This window comes from Mycetomoellerius zeteki, unplaced genomic scaffold, assembly GCF_001594055.1.
Source record: "Mycetomoellerius zeteki isolate Tzet28-1 unplaced genomic scaffold, Tzet1.0 scaffold62, whole genome shotgun sequence".
Classification (NCBI taxonomy): domain Eukaryota; kingdom Metazoa; phylum Arthropoda; class Insecta; order Hymenoptera; family Formicidae; genus Mycetomoellerius; species Mycetomoellerius zeteki.
The window spans coordinates 435,722-458,795 of NW_017257632.1; the positions used below are offsets into that span (position 1 = coordinate 435,722).

Below are 23,074 nucleotides of genomic sequence, written 5' to 3' on the forward strand. Positions count from 1 at the left end.
CCAATGTCATGATGTTTTCTGCTGCGCAGCCCCTCACTAGGAGATCCTCCGAGAGAGAGCTGGATGGCAGCAAGAAACGGGCCACTTCCGCTGGCGGACTCGACCGGAAACCGGGCGAAGGTCAGTCGATATATTTCTTCAAATATCGATCGAACTACGTCAATTCACCAAAGTTCACTAAATATCAATTGGCAAGAAGACGATGCGAGCACGTTAGCTGCACATCGCATGTGGAAATTCGATTAACCCTTTCAGCGCGCGATTAAACTTTCTACATATTTGATTATTTCTGTTTTGTGTAAACTATTCTCAATCGAGAATTCTCCGGTAGACTTCGTAGAATTTGGAGTATTTCTGAATAGTTTCTGTTCTATAATATCAATCTATATACAAAATGCAATTTGATTCAACCAATGTTTGCATAATTTTATTCTTTGATCTACGTCACGAATATTGATCAATTTTAGCCTTGATTAAATGAATTTCTCGTACGTTTTTAAAACCCAACATAATTTTCTGTATTAAAGTGCGGGCAACTGTTTGTAAGTAATTCTGTGATTTATCACAGCGAGAAGATCGAAATGTGATGTATAAGAAATATCTCATAAAATATAAATATATAATATGAAGTAGCTCAGCAGCAGCTGAAAGCGTTAAAGGCTTTCCGTTTCTCGCATACGATGCGTAAATAATACACGCGTGGTATTTATTTTGCACCATGCACCGGTAGAATGCAAATTAGTATTTACCGTTAATTCAGTCGGGCGTCGAATCAACAACGATCGTTGATGCGAACACGCATGATGAGCGACTCGGAAGCGGATTTACTTCAATGTGAGTATAAATACGGATCGGGATACTTAGTATATATTATATCGCATAACGAGAAAGATCGAGATTAAGCACCTGATTAACGACAGTTAAGTCATCTTACAATTAAATATACGACGGTATTTTGTAAATTTTTCGCGATAATGTTTCGGAAGTCGTTATTCGAGATAAATCTGACGGTACGTTCTGAAGGGATAAATCGTATCGGTGAATTCACGTCCCGTTTCCATTTGCTTGCTCCATTCCTATTTGCTCGAACGTCCAACATATATATTGATGATTGATGTTTGTCGTACAGGCCTACAATCGTTCTTTCTGTCGCGGATTCATGAGGAATGTGTCGTTTAATCACGTCATTGCTTCTAAAATATTTCTATGTCATGTCTATTTTCAAAGCTAGTCGAATAAACGATACAAGGAAGCGACTCGCGTCTTCTCGCGGCTTATATTTCACGTTCGATTCCGATACCTTTGATAACGATATATTTTTCTTAGTGATAATCGATACTACTATTTACAAAGTAAGAAAAGTTTCCATCGCAGAAGATAAACAAAATTTTATGTAGTATTTGCTGTAAAATTCAATCTGTTTACTTCGTAAAGTTCTTGTACCTATTATTATCATAACGTGGAATGCAAATAATAATTAAAATTGTGTTCAATAAAATACATGAATTATTATGATTATGGAAATTAATGAATAGCTAAACCGATTAAATTACTTCTCTGTAAAATTAAAAATTAGTTGAATAATTGAATTGCGTTTTTTGAATTTTTAAATAGTCGATCAAATAAAAAAATATCGTTGTTTTCGTATGTTAAATTGTATGAAATTGCAAAGACGACACCGCAAAGCATAAAAGAACGATTGTCCAGCATTATTAGAATCTGTATCACGATTTTGCCCATAGCGTAAGTTTTATATTTGGTTCTTTACTTTCAGGTTTACACTCTCTATAGCCTATTTTGTGTACACTCTTATGGCAATATTCCTTTAAACGACAGCCGAATTCACGTATTTTCAGCTTGAGATTGGTTACACAAGCGAGTCTCGAGAACGTTTTGAGTCCCGTGATATAAGTCGCAAGTTTTGCTTTTTACGCGATATCATTTATTTTTACTATTACACTGCACACACAGATTGCTCGGATAATATTCACCTTGTAAACGTCACATCTTCATCCACACATTCTTCCCTCTCTGTCCGAACATTCTCTTTTTTTTTTAACGAAATAACATTTTGGAAACCACTGGAAGGAAACGGAAAGTACATATTTCTTAAGATATCAGGAAATAATTTTTAGCTGTTGGGGTTACATTTCCTCTCTGTACTTCTGTACCTCTGTACTCCTTTTTATGATTTATACTTACCGGTGATGGTTCTGCATTGTGAGGTATATGGAAAATAAAATAATAAGGGAAGGCTACATATGTGCGATTCGCACTGTATCTAACTCGCTGATACCTATGCTTTTCCGACTTATCTTTCTCATTATCCCAGCCCTATTTAGAAGTCTTTTCGCGGAATACCTAATATTTGCGTTGCGTTGAATGGTTTGTTCGCAGATATGAGAATGTCCTCGTCCATGTACGAGGTGTTCAATTGGAATTCTAGCCCCGATCCCCCCTTAACTCCTGCCAAGCATAAGAGAGCCAGCCTCTCTCTGCCCCCCACAACTGACATCTTTGCCGTCGATGATAAGTCCGATAGCGACACTAGGCGTCCCATGATTCAGCGGGTTGCCAGTGGTGAGTCCTGATCTCTCAGAAGCCTGCAAGAAAGCCGGGAGAGATCCGTTTCTGTTCGTCATGAATATTGTCGATCCTTTACTTCTCGTTTTATTTAGCACTTGTTCTCGTCGGACTCTCTCCCTTTCTCTTTCGTGTTCTACGCGTGATTACGTCTTTCATTTACTTCACCATACACTCTATCAACGCATGTAACGTTCATTTAACACCGTATAAGAACATATTTCGCGCACTTTCTCTCATTCCGTAGCTCCTTCCCAATTGCATGATATTGGTATCAGGTAGATTTTACGATTTCATCATTTATGAGTGAAACCACTTGACAACCAATATCATGCAATAATTAGTTTGCCTAATCCGTATGCGATTCCTATTAATCTCGTTACTGACACGAACTAACCACTAGACACTATTAATATTTAGTTGCAACGTGCATTTTACAAGCCGAATCTTCAGTTTATTATTATGTTTGTTAGTTCGTAGTACGTTAATTAATACTTAGCTCAGTGTTATTTGTTAATGAATTCATCGCGAATATGATCTAATAGGACGATTATCAGTCACAATCAATATTTTATTTGTTTCATTAAAGCATATACCTCGTAATTTAATGTTTAACTATTAGTTATTAACAATTACATATATAACTTAAATTATATTCGATAATTTACTATATAATTATAGAATTTAAATTGTAGTTTAGTAATAAAAGATAGAGTAATATTATTGCACGTTGTAACAAAGTACGGTGAAAATCTAACTCAATTAATGATGTTACTTAATTAATTTGACGTAGACTTATAATCGTCAATAGTATAAAGTTTATTGCTTACATAGATGGGTTTCTTGCTGTGTTTTTAGAACTTGTTTGATTGACTCTAATTGAATGTTATCTTTGAATGTTTTTTATGTGCTATTTACAGAAAATATCGTAATATATGTATTTTCTTTTAATGTGTATATAAAATATGCACATTAAATACCTATTTGATACTTAAATAGTTACATGTGCTTTAATACATGATTTACGTACGTTGAGAGAATATTTTTTATCAAATAAATCGTTCAAAAAGTACATTCCTTTGTTAATAAAAATTTCTTCTCTCTTCAATTATTTATATCAAAAATATACTAATTCTTTATCACATCGAAATTTTAAGTAAACGCGAATATACATATTATACTTTACAGCTATGCAATTCCGAATAAAATCTCTCTCAGTGTACTTCTCCGCATCATCCCCACACGCCACAGCATGAAAAGCAAAGCAACACAACCGCAAAGAAATAGCAAAAAAAAAAAGAGAGATGAGAATCTGAATGCGACCGAGTTGGCGCGTCAGAGAAACTCTTTACTCGAGTGTGCTTCTCCATCGAGCGAGCCGCGTCGCGTATCCCCACGAATCGACGGACGTCGCTCGTTTCGCAGTACGGGCGACACCCTAAGCGAGATTCTTTGCAGGTGATGATAGCGACGGTGGCACGCCCAGCACCCCGACCTCGGTTTACCTACGTGTGAACAGGAGACGCACCGACCTCATGCCGACGATACCGTCCCCGCGCGACGGCCCGCCGTCGACGGCACGCAGCTCCAGCGCCAAGGCCTTCACACGTTCGCCAGGTAGGACTTACTCCATGTCCAGGCTGGATCAGCTGGCGCAGCCTAGGAAACGCACGACCGAGCAACAACTCGGCACGTTGGCGGAACAACAGCAAAGCCAGCCTCTGCAGAGCGCTTCTAGCATGAGTCGCAGCATGTCGCACTTGGCCGCGCCCGGAGGAGCCAAGAGTCTAAAACGCTCCGATAACTCGCGTAGCATGGGCACGCTACCGGGCGCGGCACCTATGCCCAGACCCACCCGCGCCGAAAGACTACGCCGAAAGGCTCGCGAGTACCAGCAGATCCAACAGCAACAAGGTAAGTGTGACTGTGCACTCAACTCGACTACTTCGAATCCTTCACTAAATCGAGCTTCTGTACATAGCAAAAGTATCTCCCACGATTTCCGAAGAAATAAATCGGTAATTTTTCCATTCTTTGTATTAAGAAAGTGTAGAGATCTATCCTTAATCGTATAATTATATGAGCAATTACAGTTAATAATTATACAATATAATTATAGTTAAACGATAATTCAATAATAGATCACATTTTTTCTATATATAAAAACTACAGTTTTATCAATTTATCTCGTAATATTCAATATCCTCTTTATGCGATATAACTTTCTCCAATCAACATTGTAGCTTTTCTCAGAATAATTAATCACCCGCTTTGTACTAATTTTCTAGTCAATTTCTGTCACTGTATATAGTCAAACTGGTCATTGCTTAATGACAAGCTTCGTAAGCTAAATCGGCATATGGTTTTCGATAAAATGGGAAACGATCTCATAAATCAAAATTGAATAAAAATACAACACATGAATGCACTCACTGTCTAACAAGAAAACTTCAGAGTTGGGTGCACACATGTACGAATAAGTGTGAAAAGGAGTCTTTGTAAGTCAATCGGGATGACCAACTTTATTTCACGGTGTGAACATAAAAGGAAAGATGTTCTTCTAATTTCAAGTCGCGAAATATTAATTATTCTATCTATTATACTTTCTCAAAAATAATTAACCCATCGATTTTCGAAAGTATCGAAAGTCTCTATAGGTACTGTTTAATATTATATTTTGATAGCAGACTCTTTTGTCACTTTTAACATCAAGAACCGGTTGTATCAACAATCTGTATTAAATAAAGGCTAAATTAATAATGTAGAGGAAGAGAATTTAATTAAGCATTGTCAACGCGATTTTGATACAACCGGCTCTTTTTTGACTTCCAAATTGATTAACAAAACGCTCCTGAGGAAGATCTCTCAACGGCTTTTCGGTACCACGGGTGAAGGTATGAGCTAACATCCCGGTAAGCTGCACGTTTTTATACCTTATTATATCGCTATATAACTTATCTTGCAATTCACTTAGTATTATATATGTATATATTCGTATTTGGTGTGCAATTTATTCCTAATTAATTTACTTTTTATTCAATTATGATTCTTATTTTCAGTTTACTCTTTTTTGTGCGATTATAATTTATTTTTTCTTACTCTGTTTGCTTAATATTTCTTATTTGTATTGGCTTATTCTTTTGTTTCGACTGTATTCTTTTCCTTTTTTTACACTCACGGACTGCACTTGAACGTCGGTGGCGGTGCTTGTGTTTCTTGTTCACCTGCTACACCTCACGTTCGTCACAACAACGTCACAAGCGCGATACGATCTCAATATGCAAAGTATGAAAAGTACAAACGAGAAATTCATTTGCACCGCCGTACTTCTCTATCGAAAGATCTCCGCGATTGCGTTCAAGTTTCCAGCGAAAAGATCAACAAATTACTTACCTTGGGTGGGTACGCGTAGGTATCCGCAGCGGCGAAGTGACACCCAACAGCCCGTCCCGACCGCACAGCTCCATGAGTCAACAGAGTGCCAGCAGCGTGGGCAGCAGTAACGTCAATCTGCGTACCCGCACGGCCGCGTCGCGCCGACCGCGGCCTGCTTCTATTGCCGGTACCGGTGTCTCGGTCACAGAGAAACACAGTGAGCATGCCCATTTTACTTCTCCTCCTATCGGTCCTTTTACATCATCCGAGGATCAGCGAAGGGAATAGAAAAAAAAGAGAAATGATTAATCAAAACTGAATCTTCGATTAACGAAGATTGTAGAGCACTACTACACCTGTTGGAGTAATTAGGTCGAAAGGGAAATAAATATTAAAATTATTTTTATGCTACATATATACGTGTCTAAAGACATCTCGGCTTTATCCGAAATTTTTTTCTTCGTATATCTTTTCCTTTAAACAATATATTTTTTTGTAAATTTATATTTTACTTTTTTTACGAAATTTATATTTTATTTTTTAATGAAATTTTGCTTTTAAATTTCTATTCTCAACTTCTTGTATATATTATTTTTGTTCACGACTGCTAGAATTGCACATGTAAATACTGTAAATGTATGTACCCGAGAAGCTTCACATGCGATAGAATAGAAAATATCCCGATCATTCTCGTTATCGCAGATCTGGTGGACTCGAAATTAACGAAGGATTCAAAGCCACCACTGCCAAAGGTCCATAGCACTCCAAAGAAACCTTCTATAATACCCAAAGTCGCGGAAGTGAGGAAGCCGACGGAGAAGTTAATCAAGAACGCCAAGTCATCACCGCGAATAACTCCGAAAGCGACACCCCTGCAAAGTCCCGGAGCTGAGCACGCACCACTCATTCGCGAAACTAACGTGGAGATCATAAAGCAGGATGAGAATAAAGAGACGCAAAATGTGAAATCGGAAGATAAAAACGAGGAAAAGAAGGATCAGGGTAGCGAAAAGACACAGGTAAATTTCAATATATAATTTTTATGTAGTAAAAGATGTATATTCAAATTCTAATGTTCATTTTTTACCAACAGGAAGCGAACATTGTCGAATCTATAACTAATGATACAAAGATAGCGACAGAACCTGTGTCGGCAAGCAAACAAGTCAAAGACGAGACTAATTTAATGCAAGAGAATCTATCAGGTGCTATTGCGGAAGAACCGTCGAAAGTCGCTAAAAAGGAAGAGAACAAGCAGGAGAAGAAATCGCCGGAGATGACTGAAATCAAGCTTGAAGGTGAAGCGGACGAGCAAGTTGATATGTCAGGTATGATTAATCAAAATTTTATCCATGTCGAGTGATAATTTGTCACAAACTCTTGATTTAATGATGAATATTTATTTATATTAATAATTCACTTTACAGCTTCAATGATCGCGAAAATCAGAATCACCACCGAAGAGGAAGCAAAAGCCGCTTTGGCTGAACGTAGAAGATTAGCTCGAGAACAAGCGGAACGAGAAGCGGAATTGGAGCGCCAGCGACAGGTACGTACCATCTACAAAATCAATTTAATATCAGACCAATTTAATTTTTGCATCTGTTGTCTTACGTATAACAATTTCTGCAGGAGGAAGAAGCACGTCTAGAAGCTGAAAGATTACGCGCGGAGGAAGAAGAGCAACGTCGTTTGGAGGAAGAAACTATACGCTTAGCTAATGAAGCTCGAGAAGCCGAGGAACAACGATTACAATTGGCAATCGAAGAAGCTAAACGTCGTGAGGAAGAGGATAGAAGAAAAAGAGAGGAGGAAGCTCGTCAGAAACAAGAAAAAGAAGAAGCAGAACGCAAAGCGAGAGAAGAAGCAGAAAAGTTGGTTTAGAATCTTCTCTTTCTTTAGCTTTTTTGAAAACTTAAATAAATTATATGATGAGTAATATCTGTATATTTAAATTGCAGACAACGAATCGAGATGGCTGAGAGGCTTAAGAAGGAAGAAGAGGAGCGCAACGCCAGACGCAAACGAGTCGAGGCGATTATGCTTAGGACTAGAGGCAAAAATCAAACCAATACGCCTACCAAGGTAATATTAGAAACATTTATATATATATATATATGTATATATAAATATATCAAGGAGCTTCTAATAAATTTAAAAATTATTCAAATTAATTATATTGGAGCAATTCATCTCAACTGAAGTTTACATATAAATTAATAAATAAATTGACAAAATTAAAAAAATAATCTCTTACGACGAATATGTACAGGGAGAAGGCGGTGATGGCGACAAGCTAAAAGAAGACAGCCCTACCGACGAGAATAAACCGATGCCGGACGGTAAAGGTGACGACGTCATGACAGCTAGTTTAATTTCCGAGGCGACTCAGCAATTTATCAGTGGCGAACAACGGGCGCATCATACAGAAAACAGCGTACCCGCACCTGATATAGTTCACAACGGCACGACACATAGCAACGGCATTAACGAAAATAAAATTGTATTGGATAATAATCAGGGTAACGTTGAAGGAGAATTGAACGGTCATCATACGAATCATGGGAATGGTATCAACAGTCAATCGATTACGCTGGACAATGCCACTGTGTAAGTATACCAATTCTAAACCACGGAATCGTAAACCTTCGTCGACCGAGAGTTAAAAACATATGCGTCTCTTCTCGTTAGATCGATGGACAATAATATACCATAGTAATAACTTGTTTTTTGCGGTAACGCGCATTTAATTGGGCATTGAGGCATATAATTTCGACGCGATTCAAAAGCGTTCAAGATCAATTTTAGATGCAACATACGCTGCTAAGATTCAATTTTATTATACGATTGAAAAATACATACAAAAATAAATATATTGAAGGCAAGATTGTAATATGAAGGAGATTAATTTTTTTTGCGTAAAAGCGAAAGTATCTTTTAAGCATGATAAGAAAAATAAACTTGAACAATCTTCTTGTTGTATTTAATCAATCAGAAATTAATTTAATAGTTAATTGTGAAATAATTACAAAACAGATAGGTAAAATGCATCATGCCAATCACTTACGTTTTTATAGGGCATAAGTAATTACACGATACTATCAAATATACTATTTAATTAAAATGGACTGATTATCACAAAGTCACAACAATATAGCTACTCGATCGGAAAAAGAATTTAAACCGTTAAATAAATATCACATACATAAGATATCTGACTAATCCGCAATAAGAGGATCAACTTTTAAATATTGCACGTAAAATGAATTAAACATAAAATTCTTATTTACATAATATACAATAAAATCATCTACGCGTTACAGAAAATTAAGAAACCAAATATTACTATGGCATCTATTAAGAAAAATTTCTGCATAAAGATTTCTTGAGTACACTGTATAATTTAAATTATGGAGAATACGTGCCACGCCAAATGTATTAAATTAAACATTGTATGCTTTTATTTGTAAATAGGTGTGATAAAAATTCTATGATGTAGTGATAAATCACAATGAATTATTATCGCACCATAAACAGATTGATTATTTCGAATTTTAGATTTGTACACATACATAGAGGGGTTCTATCAGATTCCGAACCGGCAAGAGGGATTCTATCAGATTCTGAAATGGCAATTATTTGAACTTGTATTTATGGTTAAATGTAAAATTGTTAGATGTATTCTTAAAAGCTTTATTATGAAAGGCATTGTATATATAATAAATTGTGTTGTTTATAATTGTGTCTTGTAATGTCGGTTAACTATTGAAGTGAATTAAGTTTCAAAGTTATATCGAGTATATATATATATATGTATATATAAAATATATATATATACATATATCGCTTATTTGCTGCAGCAAAGATACAACTCAAAATACTAAGTTTTCTAGTAAATAAGTTTGAATGTTTTGAATCAATAAAATTTTATAGGTAATATTAATTTTGAAATGAAATTTTCATATAAGAACTGATCGTAAAGAAATAAAAGTATGTATATACTTTTAAAGTATATAAGTTTTCTTTTTTTTCCTTTATGTTTCCGTTTTTTTGCAATTAATTAAAGAATGACAATTTTTGAGTTATATATCGTTGTAGCAAATGAACAATATGTACATTATTATAATAAACAGTTATTTAGTAAAAAAGTTTATATACTGCGCTTTCCTAAGACATTTACAGGAAGGAACTGCCTATCGAAATTAATTTCACCGAACATTTATCGCTTCATGCAAATATTCTGAGTAATTCATGCGTATTGTACATTGCAAAAGTAGTCAGAATAACGGTTGACGAGCATAATAAGCACGCCATTGCGACTCACCGTTTATGATATGATTAGTTGCACGATTAGCAACATATTAATCAATAATAACTCATGAGACTAACATTACTATATATTGCGGTGATAATGAAATTGCAAATATGAGAATGTATATTGTATATCACCTATTGTAATAGTTACATATATTTTATAATTGATATTCAGCTATGTATTAACGGCAAATTTACATACTATTTTTAGCTAGATTGTCAAAGATAACGGAAATCGCGTACTTCGATCGTCATTAGGCATTATGTGAACGAGTTGGAAGAACGTTATGTAATATCGTACACAAAATATGAAATTAAGAAAAATATTAACAAAACTGCAGAATACATCTAATGTTAATTCACATAGGACGAATAAATCTCAGTATATATAATGTAAAGAGAAACAAACGGCATAAATCTAATGAGTCATCGAAAAGTTTCGTTTTGTGATTTCACAATATACCAACTCAGCAAGGATGAATAATGCTAACATGACTTTTGCAAAGTAGTAAAATAATGACGTATCACAGTTACATTGAATGCAATTAACATTTTCGTAGTATAATAAGTATATAGCACAATAATTTGTAAATATCATCTTTGCTGAGTATCTTTCTTTGATTTTTCCTCCAATTAGATACTAATAAAAAGTGTTCTTCCATTTATTGACCAGTTGTGTATACCGTAAGTGCGACTGATTTTCGTAACAAATCACCAATGCATGTTAACTAACGTTGATATGGTGTGGCTTGTTCTTTTCCTTGCACAATGATTGTCTGAGTTCCTCATGCTTGTGTGTATTGTATACCAAGCGCGGTATATGTCAACTTACTGCCTACTTTTGCTATGTACTATTTACTTCCACATGTTTTCCGATATAGTACTTTTTCGTGAGAAAACGTTCTCTTCACGCACACCACATCCACAAATCCTACACAAAGGTACCCGTATAGGAAAATAAACGAAAGAAGAAGAAACCAAACGTGGCATGAATTTTCTTCTCTAATATCTTAATCCGACGAGTGTGATTCGATCTCGAATGTGATTCAATTTTTTATGTAATTAGATCTGTATTTGCTGTTTTGCTGTAATATGTTCTAGCAAGCTATGATTATTATAATTACACAGTTGACACGTGTATATCAATTTAACTAACTGATTCCCGTAGTTGTTTAAATAGAAACCTGTTGCGATCCAACAGAATAATATACGTAATATATTAGTTATATTTAAATTTTTTATTCGGCCAAAGGCAGACGAAAGATATATATTGGATACTACAAAGGACCGCAAAAGGTTTTCGACCTTCTCGGTTAGTACTGCTACGCATAAAAGCAATTTCTATCAGACTTCATCGCTTATAATAGTTGTTTATATAGTTACATCAAAATAGTTGCTCCTCAAGACATTTAAAGTCTGTGATTTGAAAAGCAGTTATATGATCAATGACGCAGAAGAACAATTGACGCATAAGCGCTTTATATTTATCTGATACGTTATTTAGTTATTTTTATCTAGCTTTATATCATTCAGTTGATGACGTTTTTTAGATGTACATAGAATCGCGAACTATGTTCCTATCCGACAAAATCTGAATCTGTTCCATTTCGTTTTAGTGATTCAAAAGTTGTTAATGAATCGTTCGCAATCGGCTTAGCTAATTTAGCGGCGGCGATTCCGTGTTAGTGATCGTGAATAGTCGCTTAAGTCGTAGTCCCTAATCCATATGTCTAGCTATCAACTTAGTCTTTGTATATTTTTCATTTGGCTCGTTTTGTAGCAAGCAAAACAACGTGACCAACGACCTGTTAGACCTGTCGGACTTCGATACTCTGAGTAATAACAGTACCGGCTATGATACCGGGCCGATACTCGAACTGACGCCCAATCTGGCGAATGAGGATACCCTCAACTCCAATCTGAATCCGGCGGCGATGCCATTTACCCCGATGGGGTTCGTGCCCGCCACCGCTAATGCCAATGTCAATCCGTTCCAGGACAATTTCATCAATAAGCCACAGGATAACAATCAAGTACCAGGTATGTAAGTCAAGGTCATTGCACTTTTAATCATTGAATTTTTCTAAATAAAGAATACTGGAATCGCATTTTTATAGAACCTACATACTATTATATTATAGTATTATAACTATAAATGGACTTAATATATCATTTTAATTGAAAATACCTTGATAACAGACTCCTGTATAAATGGCGCTGTGTCTGTTTTTCTTCGCAGATCTACTATCATAAGGTGTCTCTTAAACGTTCCCGGGCGAACAGAAAAAGAGCAGTTGGGCAACCGAATTGCTCATAATGAGCGGTAGCTATATTCGGAACGAGACGTTGTTGTTTATGATAATGTAAATAACCGCCGTCGCGCGACGTATCATGTGTAAAGGGGAAACCTCGGTGAAGCGCGAGAATGAGGGCGCAAAGACTATCCCCGTGCCTCACAATCATGCCGAGCTCTGAGCGTCGTCATCGGGAAGAAGGAAGTGTAAAATAATATATGATGTTAATTGATTATTATTACGCAACAGCAAGTATGGACACTCCATCTGTGTGTCGTAGTACGCTATTAGACAAATGTAACTTTCTAAAGAAAGGGGATTGAGGCCTATTTGTAACACATCATTTTCGGATGTTCATTACACAGACATATTTTACGATAACGAATCGAGATGAAATTATTTTTTTTCTCACATACACACGCAAACATACATATACACACACGACTTCGCCCTTATCACACATACATGCGTGTGTAGATTATAATTAAAATTTTTGGGGCGTTAATCAATAGAGATGACAAAATTGGAAATTACGGAGAGTAAATGACGAATAAACATAACACAAGACGCAAAAGAAGAAGAGAGGTAAAATAGAAGTCGGATTAAATGCTGAGAACGTATCTGCCAAAATGATGGATTAGAGAATGTCCCTAACATATAAGATAACGTAGCGTGGTACTATCTTATAACAATTTCATGAGTAGATCTAAGCGCGTTATCGAATTCAACATAACAGACATTCTGCAGATACGAGATGGGGAAAAGTAGATAGAAAAAGAAAAAACTTTTCTTCCATACCAGATTTTGGGGCATGCGCTCACTAGTCAAGCAATCTTACTGTTTTTTTCTTTTCTTCTTTTTATCGCATTTCATTTAGAGGGCCTACTTAACATTGGTATATACTCTAGGTATTTGCTAGACTTCACTATCGTTACGTTTTTTCGTGGATCGTGCATAAATTTTCTAGCTGTGATGACGAAGACGATAATGCTGATTGCTTTGTGAGATAGCCGCTGCATAAGTTAACGGTGAGTGACGATCTAGTAACGTTAATTGTAAGAATTGTTACGCGAGAGATACTATGGATGGGATTTAATTGCACTTTATTCGACGAAGGTAAATACAATCAATACCGCAACGTTAATACATAACGTAATAGCGAATATCGCTGCAACGTCCAAAAAGTGAGTTTTACTTGTCATTATTTGCAACATAAAAATTCTGAGACGTGGAATATATCGGTAGCATGCTTTATATTTTGCGCTCGCCCTATTTCATCATATCATATAGATATCATATAGAATTCGACAAATTATTTATAACAAGAATAGAGAAACGAGCATTTCTGTTATTCTGATTTTATTCGGAAAATATGATCGAGAAAAACATCGACACTAGAGAAATGATAGGATTAGTGTACAAATTGTTTGTTATTCAATTTTTCTCGTACATTTGCGCGCGAGATTTATCTCCCTTTTCCCCTCGCTTTTTACTTTATTCGCATTTTATCATAATCGGCGTAGAGGATTTATTGAATTGATATATTATAAAATTTTGAAATTTTCTCGTTAATACCATTTAAATTCGAGATTTTTCGTTTTTTGCATTTGCGAGTTGTTTTTCGCCGGGAAAAATTCTATCGTTCGCGAATAATCAATATATTTTCTTATGAACGATTAATATATATTTTTATTGAGAGTTGTTAGAGCGAGCGTATTTGTACAGAGTTGCACTCGCGAGTCACTTGTTCATACGCCGAAAATGTCCCGATCACTAAAAGAAAATGGAGCAAGAAAAGCGTATACACAACCTGAAACCATGCAAAGTGACAGATTTATTGACACGTTTTATCGCCCGTTCTCACATGAGAAACTGTTTCTACGTTTGTCTTGTAAAAATTTCAACTGTAACGAACTTGGAAACGCCCGATTCGTTACGACTTATTGTACGAAACTTATTTATATTAGTTCTTCTTTTAAATATTTATTAATCGTTTGGACACCGTATATTACCCCTGCGTCACGTGTACACTTATACTATTTTTATTAGATTTGGTTGAGATTCTATTAAAACTATTCTATAAGAATACCTAATAATAATGGTAATTAAATAGAATACGAGAGAATGTTTCTAAATATACAATAACGAAAAAAAAATGCTAAATATCATCAGTCATGTCTAAAGAAACAAATACTTCATATTGTAAAAAATGCTTGTATGTAATAAATACTTAATACTGAAAAAATCCCAGAATTTGTGTTCATTTTGTATGCCCTTTCCTTTTTGTTCCACGACACTTGTACATGATTATTCTGTTTAATATGCCGCTCCGTACTGAAAAACATTGTAGTAATTCTACCTATTAGGACCAATTGCAGTTGTTGCGGCCATTTATAACGGTGTAGCGCGAATATTTCTACATTTCTCGCCGCCCTATAAACCTTTACTTTACCGAAACTAACAGATCTTCTCTTGGTAATGTAAACTTGCAAACCTCACGCAGTAAAATACGGCGCAGCCTCCAAGATGCATCGTGGATGCAACTCGTCCCTCGAGTCCCACACTCGCAAAAATTAATGCTTGTACCTTCGTGCCTCTCGTGAATACGATGCTTTCTCCTATCTTTCTAACACAGAAAGTAGTTTCCCATACTAGACGTCTCCTCGCGTGTTCCTCCCCTTCGGAGTCTCTTCTTCAATTATTCATTGTTATCTCAAGAATCGTGTTCAACGGCACAGTGGAGACTATTCCTTTGTCTTTCTTATCACAAACTTTTCTTCATTTTGTAAAGCCATTTTTATTATTGTCAATAAAAGATTAGCGTATAGTAGTTTATAAAGTTGCTTATACAACAAAAAAACCAAATATTAAGCTATATCTATATGTGAAAAATCAAGATAAAATATCTCTCTAAATTTATATTGCTTTTATTTTTTATATAAAATTAAAGTCATTGTCATAATACATCGAGTTTTTATAAAATCAATATCTATTAAATCTTGGTTTATGTTAATATTTTATGAAAATAAACGAAATTCAGATTTCTTTGTTATATATAACTTAAACTGCTAGAAAATTTCAAGAGCGATAATAGAGTAAATATTATCATTTAGAGAATAACATGTTATATGAACACAATTTTCAAACAATGAAAACCCTATTTCGAGAAAATTAAGATATACCTTTATGTGAACCGGCAGTCACGCCGTTCAGCAAATTTACACGATGCAATTATTTGCTTGTCTGCGCAACTGTTGTCACGGTTAATGTTAACACCATTAGGTATATAACGGCAACTGGAAAAGCGGATGGAATCGTTTGTTTACTTCGTTTCTTCGTGAAGAAGACGAGGCAAGGAAAAGCTTGCAGCCCGGAGGGTTCGTAATCCGGCGCTTCATCGGCATAAATTAATTAATCAAACGACGTAATACGCAGACTCCTGCGTTATTACGGGCCGAGGAGGTGAAAAGGATCGCCTCTGGGCGAAATGAGGATTTCGGTTACACGAGCAACATCCTGCGGGTTCAACGTTCCGGAAAATTAAACCGCGGCGCAAAATGAAACTTTTACATGCGGCTATTTATCATCGTAAAAATGATATTTATGACTCATTATAAATATACCATAACGTATAATGTAAAACTAAATGATAAATGGACAATCATACTTTTAAAAAGCATTTATATAATTGATTATATATTTTTAAAAGTGTTATAATTTTATATATATTATTTTTTTCTTTTAATTTATTAACAAAATTTATGAGCTGACTAATTTATATAATAACATAGTTCTTAACAGCATATAAGAAATATTTTAAGATATAATTTATAAAAAAATAATTCATTAAAAATAGAATTGAGGAAGCTCTGATGACATAAACATGCTAATTAATTATATACGGTAATTCGAAAGTAAAAAATTAATGGTGTAAAGTGAACCAATCTCTAATCCGACGCAAATAGTATTGTTCGCGCAATTAAGGCGAACGCGGGACACGCAGTAATTCTTCGTTTAGCAAATCCACGGTATTAATTCCGTAAATGAATTTCACACGTAGCCACCGCGCGACGGGAAACACGCATTCGCTTAACGACGGGGGTGGCCCACGAATATTGTAATTTATGAACGGAAGAACTACCTCCTCCTACGTTTAGCTTCCATATGTGATCACGTGTTTTTCCCCTGACATTCAAATTTTCATTCTCCCGGACAGTCAATTACATTTAATCTTTGTCATTGTTACAAAATGTCATTGTAAAAATATTATAATATTGTTCGTATATTACTATCTTACTACCCTTATAGAAATTCAATACTAATACTGGCCAATTAATCACATATTTTCAGTATTAAAAGTACTGTTTACAATACTTTTAATACTCAAAATAAGTAATTAATTAGCCAGTACTAGTATTAAATTTCTATAAGAGTATATTATTATATTTATTAGTATTAAGAGTTACTTTTTTATTACACGGAACGATTTTACTGAAAGCTCTAAAAAATTATTGCAATGCTACAAACAAATTTTGATATCTAGCAACTGTGTTTGAGTTTCCAACAAAATTATTTTCACATCTATAGTATATCAAAAATTTTAGATCTCTTTCAGCAAAATCATTCTTTCCGTGTATAAATACAGTTACATCAATGCATCCTATTTATACAGATGGATAATTCTTATCGATCATCGTCAATCTTTTTCCGATTCCTACTTTCACAATTACCTTTTAGATTAACCTTTTAGATTAACTCTCTTACTTGGTTTACTAATTAATTAATATATTCTTTCTTAATATATCCCGAAGATGTCAAATGTCTGCGCGTTCAAAGAGAAGACTGACGAGAAGGAGGTTTCCAGTTTTCACAGTCAAGCGTATAATCCACCAGCTTTGAACCAGCACATTTGTGTTGCAGTCGGAGAAACGAGCGGGGGGAGGAGGGGGGACAAATGAGGGGCCCCATAATTTGCGGGTTGTAATACTGCGCCCGTCGTTTGTAACCTGTTCGAGACACGTAAGTACAGTCAAGAGAACAGCGCCGGGGAGAGAAGTAACTACGTAACCACATCGTCTCATTGAGGGGGATGTTTTCCTGGTTCTGAAACGGATGTAACTACTACCGCCCGCCTATGTGGCACCCTCAGAAAACGCATAGGGGTACTCGATCACCGCTCGCTTCATTCTATTTGCGAGCCTGCGGCCTTCAAGGTTTCGTTTAAATAATATATTACAAGCAGCTGCTTAACCTTATGCCAACCGGTCCCGGCAAATTGCTTGCAATTACGATCCATCTTCGATTAATTACCTCTTAGGTAATTACTTAGCTTCCGTCCTAAAAATAATCGAAGAAATGAATGAATAGAAAAGATATGCCACACACAATGAGAAAGACTTCTGATTGAAAATGAACGAACCGATATATACTGATCACATCAACCAGAATTCTAATCGTCATAATTGGATATCTGGTTATCTCGATTAGAATTCTAGTAGATTTAATTAGAAAATTTTGATTTGTTCATTTTCGATCAGAATTCTTATTAATGCAATCAGACTCTTTTTTCAGTACGTACTTTTATAAAACTAATGACAAATTGGATTTAGACAAATTAAATTAATTAAATATTAACTAATAATATGAAATCTCATTCTAGCAATTGATCAAAAGAATATTTTTTGATGATTGAAAAACTATGATATAATGAAGAAATTATTCAAGCCAAATAGTATTTAATACAGAAATACATTCTGAATAATTCAAACTTAAAATAAAATCTAATTAATGTTAAATTAGCAGCAAGTGCAAATGAGAGTCGATGAGTCACATGAGAGTGATCAATTTAAAATTTGACTTCGCGAATTTTGGAAGATGCGATGAGAGAGATGTATTCTCATTACCTGTCCGCTTTGGAGAAAATAAAAGTCAGGTGTGAGAAAGATGGGTAAGGTTTTGGGTCTCGAAAGATGCAAATGAAATTCCGCGCTTTCGGTTTAGGGGCATGCTCGATTTAGTGGGTGACTCAACGAAGGAGGCGAAAAAGATGCAACTCGGCTCGAGCGGAATGCATCCATTTTGCATGGGTCATAAGGCCTTCTTGCACGCGCAATGCAGACAAGAGAAAGAGGGAGGGAGAGAGGGGAGAGAGAGAGAGAGAGAAAGAGAGAGACAGGGAGAAAGAGGGACCCAAGACTCCTTTGCCGAGGTTACTGCACTTTGGGGACGAGTTATCCTTCCCATCAGCTACCAGAAATTCTCGCCCGAGTGTTCTCCGAGCGAATTCCCAAGAGAGAAGCGCGAGCTTCTTTCGCAAGGAGCGCTTTTGCAGCTACGAGATAACGCTTTACGGCGATTTAAATTTGACGATGTGATGATGTGAATTTATAAATAAATTATTAGACGAACATATTCAACAATTAACTCTTGAATTTCAGTATCGGTTTTTAGTATCTTTTTTTTAGTATATCTGTGAAATTTCTTGTTCCAAAAAACAAAAAATCTAAAAGAAAATATTACAACTTTATTTTATAATGCTTTTTTTTATAATGCTGTATTAAAAATTTTCTTTTCCTTGGTGGTAACTAATTTTGAAATAGATATTCTTGCAAGTTCCTGTTTCATGCACTTGCAACGTTTTTAAATGCGCACCAATTAAGAAGTAAAAAGAAATTAACTTCTGCAGCAAGAAAATAAACTCGTGAAAAATGCGGGTGAAGGATCCATGGTCGCATCCTCGAGGATACTCGAAAGCGAAATAGCAACTGAAAGAAGGGTGAGATGAGAGAAAAGATACAACCGAACAAAAGTGAAGGTACCAGAGGGGAAGGAAGAATTGGATTCGCAGACGAAAACGCGAAAAGAAAAGCACCGCTTTATGAAAGCATCTTTCTGTCCCGCCACGCGGACAACACTTATTCAGCTATCCTAGAAAAATGTACTTGCTATCTGAAATAGCAGATAACAGCGATTGCAAAATGATTGACCACAAGAAATTACTGGCAGTGATATCGGAACGTTTCGATTCTTTCGTCCGGCTGGGCTACTCTATGCTTTTTAATCGCGCCGCGTCTGAGACGTCTTTTTCTACTGTTTCTTTTTCTCTTTTGGTGTAATAAAGACTCAATGTGCCTTGACTCCACAATTTTGCAGACGGGGAATTATTGTTTTACGTTTTATTCGAAAATATCATATAACAGAATTACAGACTGTAATTAGTAATCATTCAATTAATTATCGATAACCATCCATCATCAATTTTTTGTAAGTTTCTCAATTAAATTGCGATTACAAATATGATGAATATCAAATTGACTGTACAAATTTCGCTATCAAACACACGTTTTAGGATCTCAGCATAATTTTTTTATAGAAATTTTTTCATAGAAATTATAAATAGAATTCGAGATTCTACATTCGAGAATTGAAGAGATAAATACTAGTTTTCAAACAGACGAAAATGGTGAAAGAACTTTATAGATATTAAACATTCATATCCTTCCGATTCTCGATTATTTTTCCACCAGCCACAGCACTGAAGTACCTCCTCTTCCAAGCCCGATATATGAATCTATTTGCACTCATTAATGTCTTTTTATTGGCATTCCGGCATACCCAAGCGCGTCGCAACGTAGTAAAAATACATGCGTAAAAGCCGAGAAAGTTTCCGTCAAAATCTATTATGTATTATTCAAGCCTCTCGATTGGAATTGCTTTTAAACCACCACAATTTTTTATCTATAAAAATAATTTACTTTTACTATCCTATATAAATATAATAGTTTGTCCCGCGTATCTCGTCTAGGGATCCACCGGATCGTAAATTACCGGATACCGGATATCGAATATCCAGACAGAATGTAACATCGGATATTCGAGAAGGCAATTTCTTCGAGTCGGATGTCCGACATTTTCTGGAATTCCGACCGGATTTCGGGAAACTGTTTTCTAAAAAAAAAACAAGGCTGTAGAGAAAAAAAAATTGTTATTTTGCAACAATATATAGGATATTAATATGGCATTATGAATATGCATACTTATTTCTAAAACATTTGTATAATGACGAATCAACAATTTAATGATATAAAATTTCAACCGGATATATTCCTGGATACTAATGATATTCGGTTATCCGGTCGGATAGTAAAAAAAGCACCGGATAATACCGGATACTTTTCGAATATCTTTCCAGTGCATCCCTAATCTCGTCATTAAAATCGGAGGTAGACGGTTCTGTGAGCAATTCCGTGGGTAAAGGAAATCCTCGCGAGATTTCCTTGTATTACTTCGAGATACGTCATCCAAGAGAAGGGAGCGAAATACAAACCACGAACAGAGGAGAAGGCGAGAATCGGGGTTGAACGACCGTTTGCAAAATTATCGGGTGGAACGAGGGAAATCGGACGGAATCCGCGTGTGACCGCCGGCCACAAATGCCGGATATGACTCACCCTTCGTCGCACTATCACTAGCCGATGTACGTGCGTCCTGCTTGGCCAGAATCTCCATCTGTCCGACCCTGCTCATCGGAAATCATTGCCACGCCGCCAATTGTCAGCCACCAGCACGTCGGATTGGCTCCGATCCCAATACAACCGATTCGCGATTCCATCCGGCACGATCGCGTTATCCGGATTATCCGCGGTCGCGCCCCTTGAAATATCAGTCCGTGGGACGTGGAGAAGTTTCGGATTTCGAGGCTGACTTTTCGAGCCAGCTCGGCACGGATTCGAGCTCTCGGATTTTCCAAGTTAGAATCGGAAAAAGAACTTGTGATAGCAAGTAAAAATAAATGCACATAGTTTAAAGCATTTCAACTTAAAATCACAATAGAACATGAATGTTTCGAATTAGTACTTGCCATATACAACTGAAAATTGAATAGTAACAATTAGTTTCTTTTTTAACCCTTAATATACATGATTGGATCATTCGTCGTGTCCTGCACGTTTCTTTTCTTTGAAATACTAAAAGCATTTAGCTAAGCAAGTGGTCTCTATCTTTTCCTTTTTTTTAATACACAACTTTATAAATACTTTCTAAAAATGTTAAAGTGTAAAAATCACTTAATAATTTTTGTTTACTTGTAAAAGTGATCAAAATTAATCCGATAAACGACCCATCGCTTGTAGTGAAGGATTAGAATCATCAAAGCCTCTATAAAACTGGCCCCACATTTTCAAAATTTTGAAAAAATAAACAGAGTTCTGGTTGCCCTCCGAAGAATTCTAGAGTTCTCTATTTTAGAAAGAGTTCCGTCGATTAAAGCGGTGAAAACATCATTTGAAATTCTGGAGGGGCCAAGTTCACGATTCCGAAACTTTGAAGGGCTATAACTTCTTTACCGTTCATTTTAGCACTTTGATCCATATAGGACAATCGACAGAACTCTGAGGAATAATCAGAACTCTCAAAAAAATACCGGATTTCCGAAAAAATAAAAAAAAGTTTGTTTTAGGAGAAAAAAATTTTTTTTAGATTTCGGTCATTCTGTTATGAATTCTGACAGCCCCCCAAAGAGTTCTAACGATTATCCTTAATGACCAATGCGCTCAAAACCATACCTAAAAAGTTCTAGAGCTTTGAAGTTTCAACTCTTGAATTTTTCTAAGTTCACACAGGCCAAAAGTTTTTTCGGAAATCCGGCATTTTATTGAGAGTTCTGGTAGCCTCCGAAGAGCTCTAACGATTATCCTTAATATTGCAATAGCTGAGACCGCAAATAAAAGAGTTCTAGCGCTTTAAAGTACAAAAATCCAAAATCTGAAACTTCAAAGTTCTAGAACTTTTTAGATATTGGTTTCAGCGCATCGGTCATTAAGGATAATCGATAGAACTCTTCGGGGGGCAACAAGAACTCTGTTTATTTTTCATTCAAAATTTTGAAAATATGGGGCCAGTTTCACATAGGTATCATCAAGGCTCGATATTTCATTTTCTGATCAACTTGTATAGTTTAGACTTAATCTCATTTAAGCCCGTTTCTACCAATGATAGATTAACTTTATTCTCAGTTCAACTTACTTTTTTTCTAATTCTCAGAAATGGAAAAATATGGAGAGTTAATTAAATCGAGATTAAAATTAAATTATATTAGTAGAAACGGACCTTAGCCTGATGATAATGTAAAAATCGTTTCTCTATCTATGATTAAACTGATGATTTTATAGCAGTAATTTTAAAAGATGCTCACTACAAAACTATCAGTGATTAGCCGTAACTACAAAAATATAAATTTCCATTATCATCAAGTTAAGTTCAATAACAAGTTAATCAGAAAATGAAACACCGAGTGTTACTAAAGGTGGAGTTTCTACATCAAAATTTTAAAAATAAATCTAGAATTTGAGGTTCGACTTCCCGAACGGGATTCCGACGATTGCAACAGAAATCTTTTATCGCGCGTAACTTATATATAGAGTTCGAAGACTGCAGCAAATTATCGACAGGAACGCAACCACGATAAATCCAGATTTAGAAAATTCAGATTTACAGAGTCGCAGGCGGGG

At 35.6% G+C, this 23,074-nt stretch overlaps 1 protein-coding gene across 1 annotated transcript in view; it reads left to right on the top strand.

The window, feature by feature from the left end:
- LOC108728445 (histone-lysine N-methyltransferase, H3 lysine-79 specific) overlaps window positions 1–13,932 on the top strand; it is a 46,644-nt gene extending 32,712 nt beyond the window's left edge. Inside the window, exons 8-19 of the mRNA XM_018457000.1 lie at window positions 3–120; window positions 2,398–2,580; window positions 4,042–4,497; window positions 5,996–6,175; window positions 6,661–6,977; window positions 7,052–7,286; window positions 7,386–7,507; window positions 7,591–7,832; window positions 7,920–8,043; window positions 8,231–8,568; window positions 12,053–12,312; window positions 12,512–13,932. Of these exons, the coding sequence (XP_018312502.1) occupies window positions 3–120; window positions 2,398–2,580; window positions 4,042–4,497; window positions 5,996–6,175; window positions 6,661–6,977; window positions 7,052–7,286; window positions 7,386–7,507; window positions 7,591–7,832; window positions 7,920–8,043; window positions 8,231–8,568; window positions 12,053–12,312; window positions 12,512–12,525 (2,589 nt within the window). The 3' untranslated portion in view covers window positions 12,526–13,932. The remainder of the gene's footprint in view (window positions 1–2; window positions 121–2,397; window positions 2,581–4,041; window positions 4,498–5,995; window positions 6,176–6,660; window positions 6,978–7,051; window positions 7,287–7,385; window positions 7,508–7,590; window positions 7,833–7,919; window positions 8,044–8,230; window positions 8,569–12,052; window positions 12,313–12,511) is intronic.
- Window positions 13,933–23,074: the final 9,142 nt, after the last annotated feature.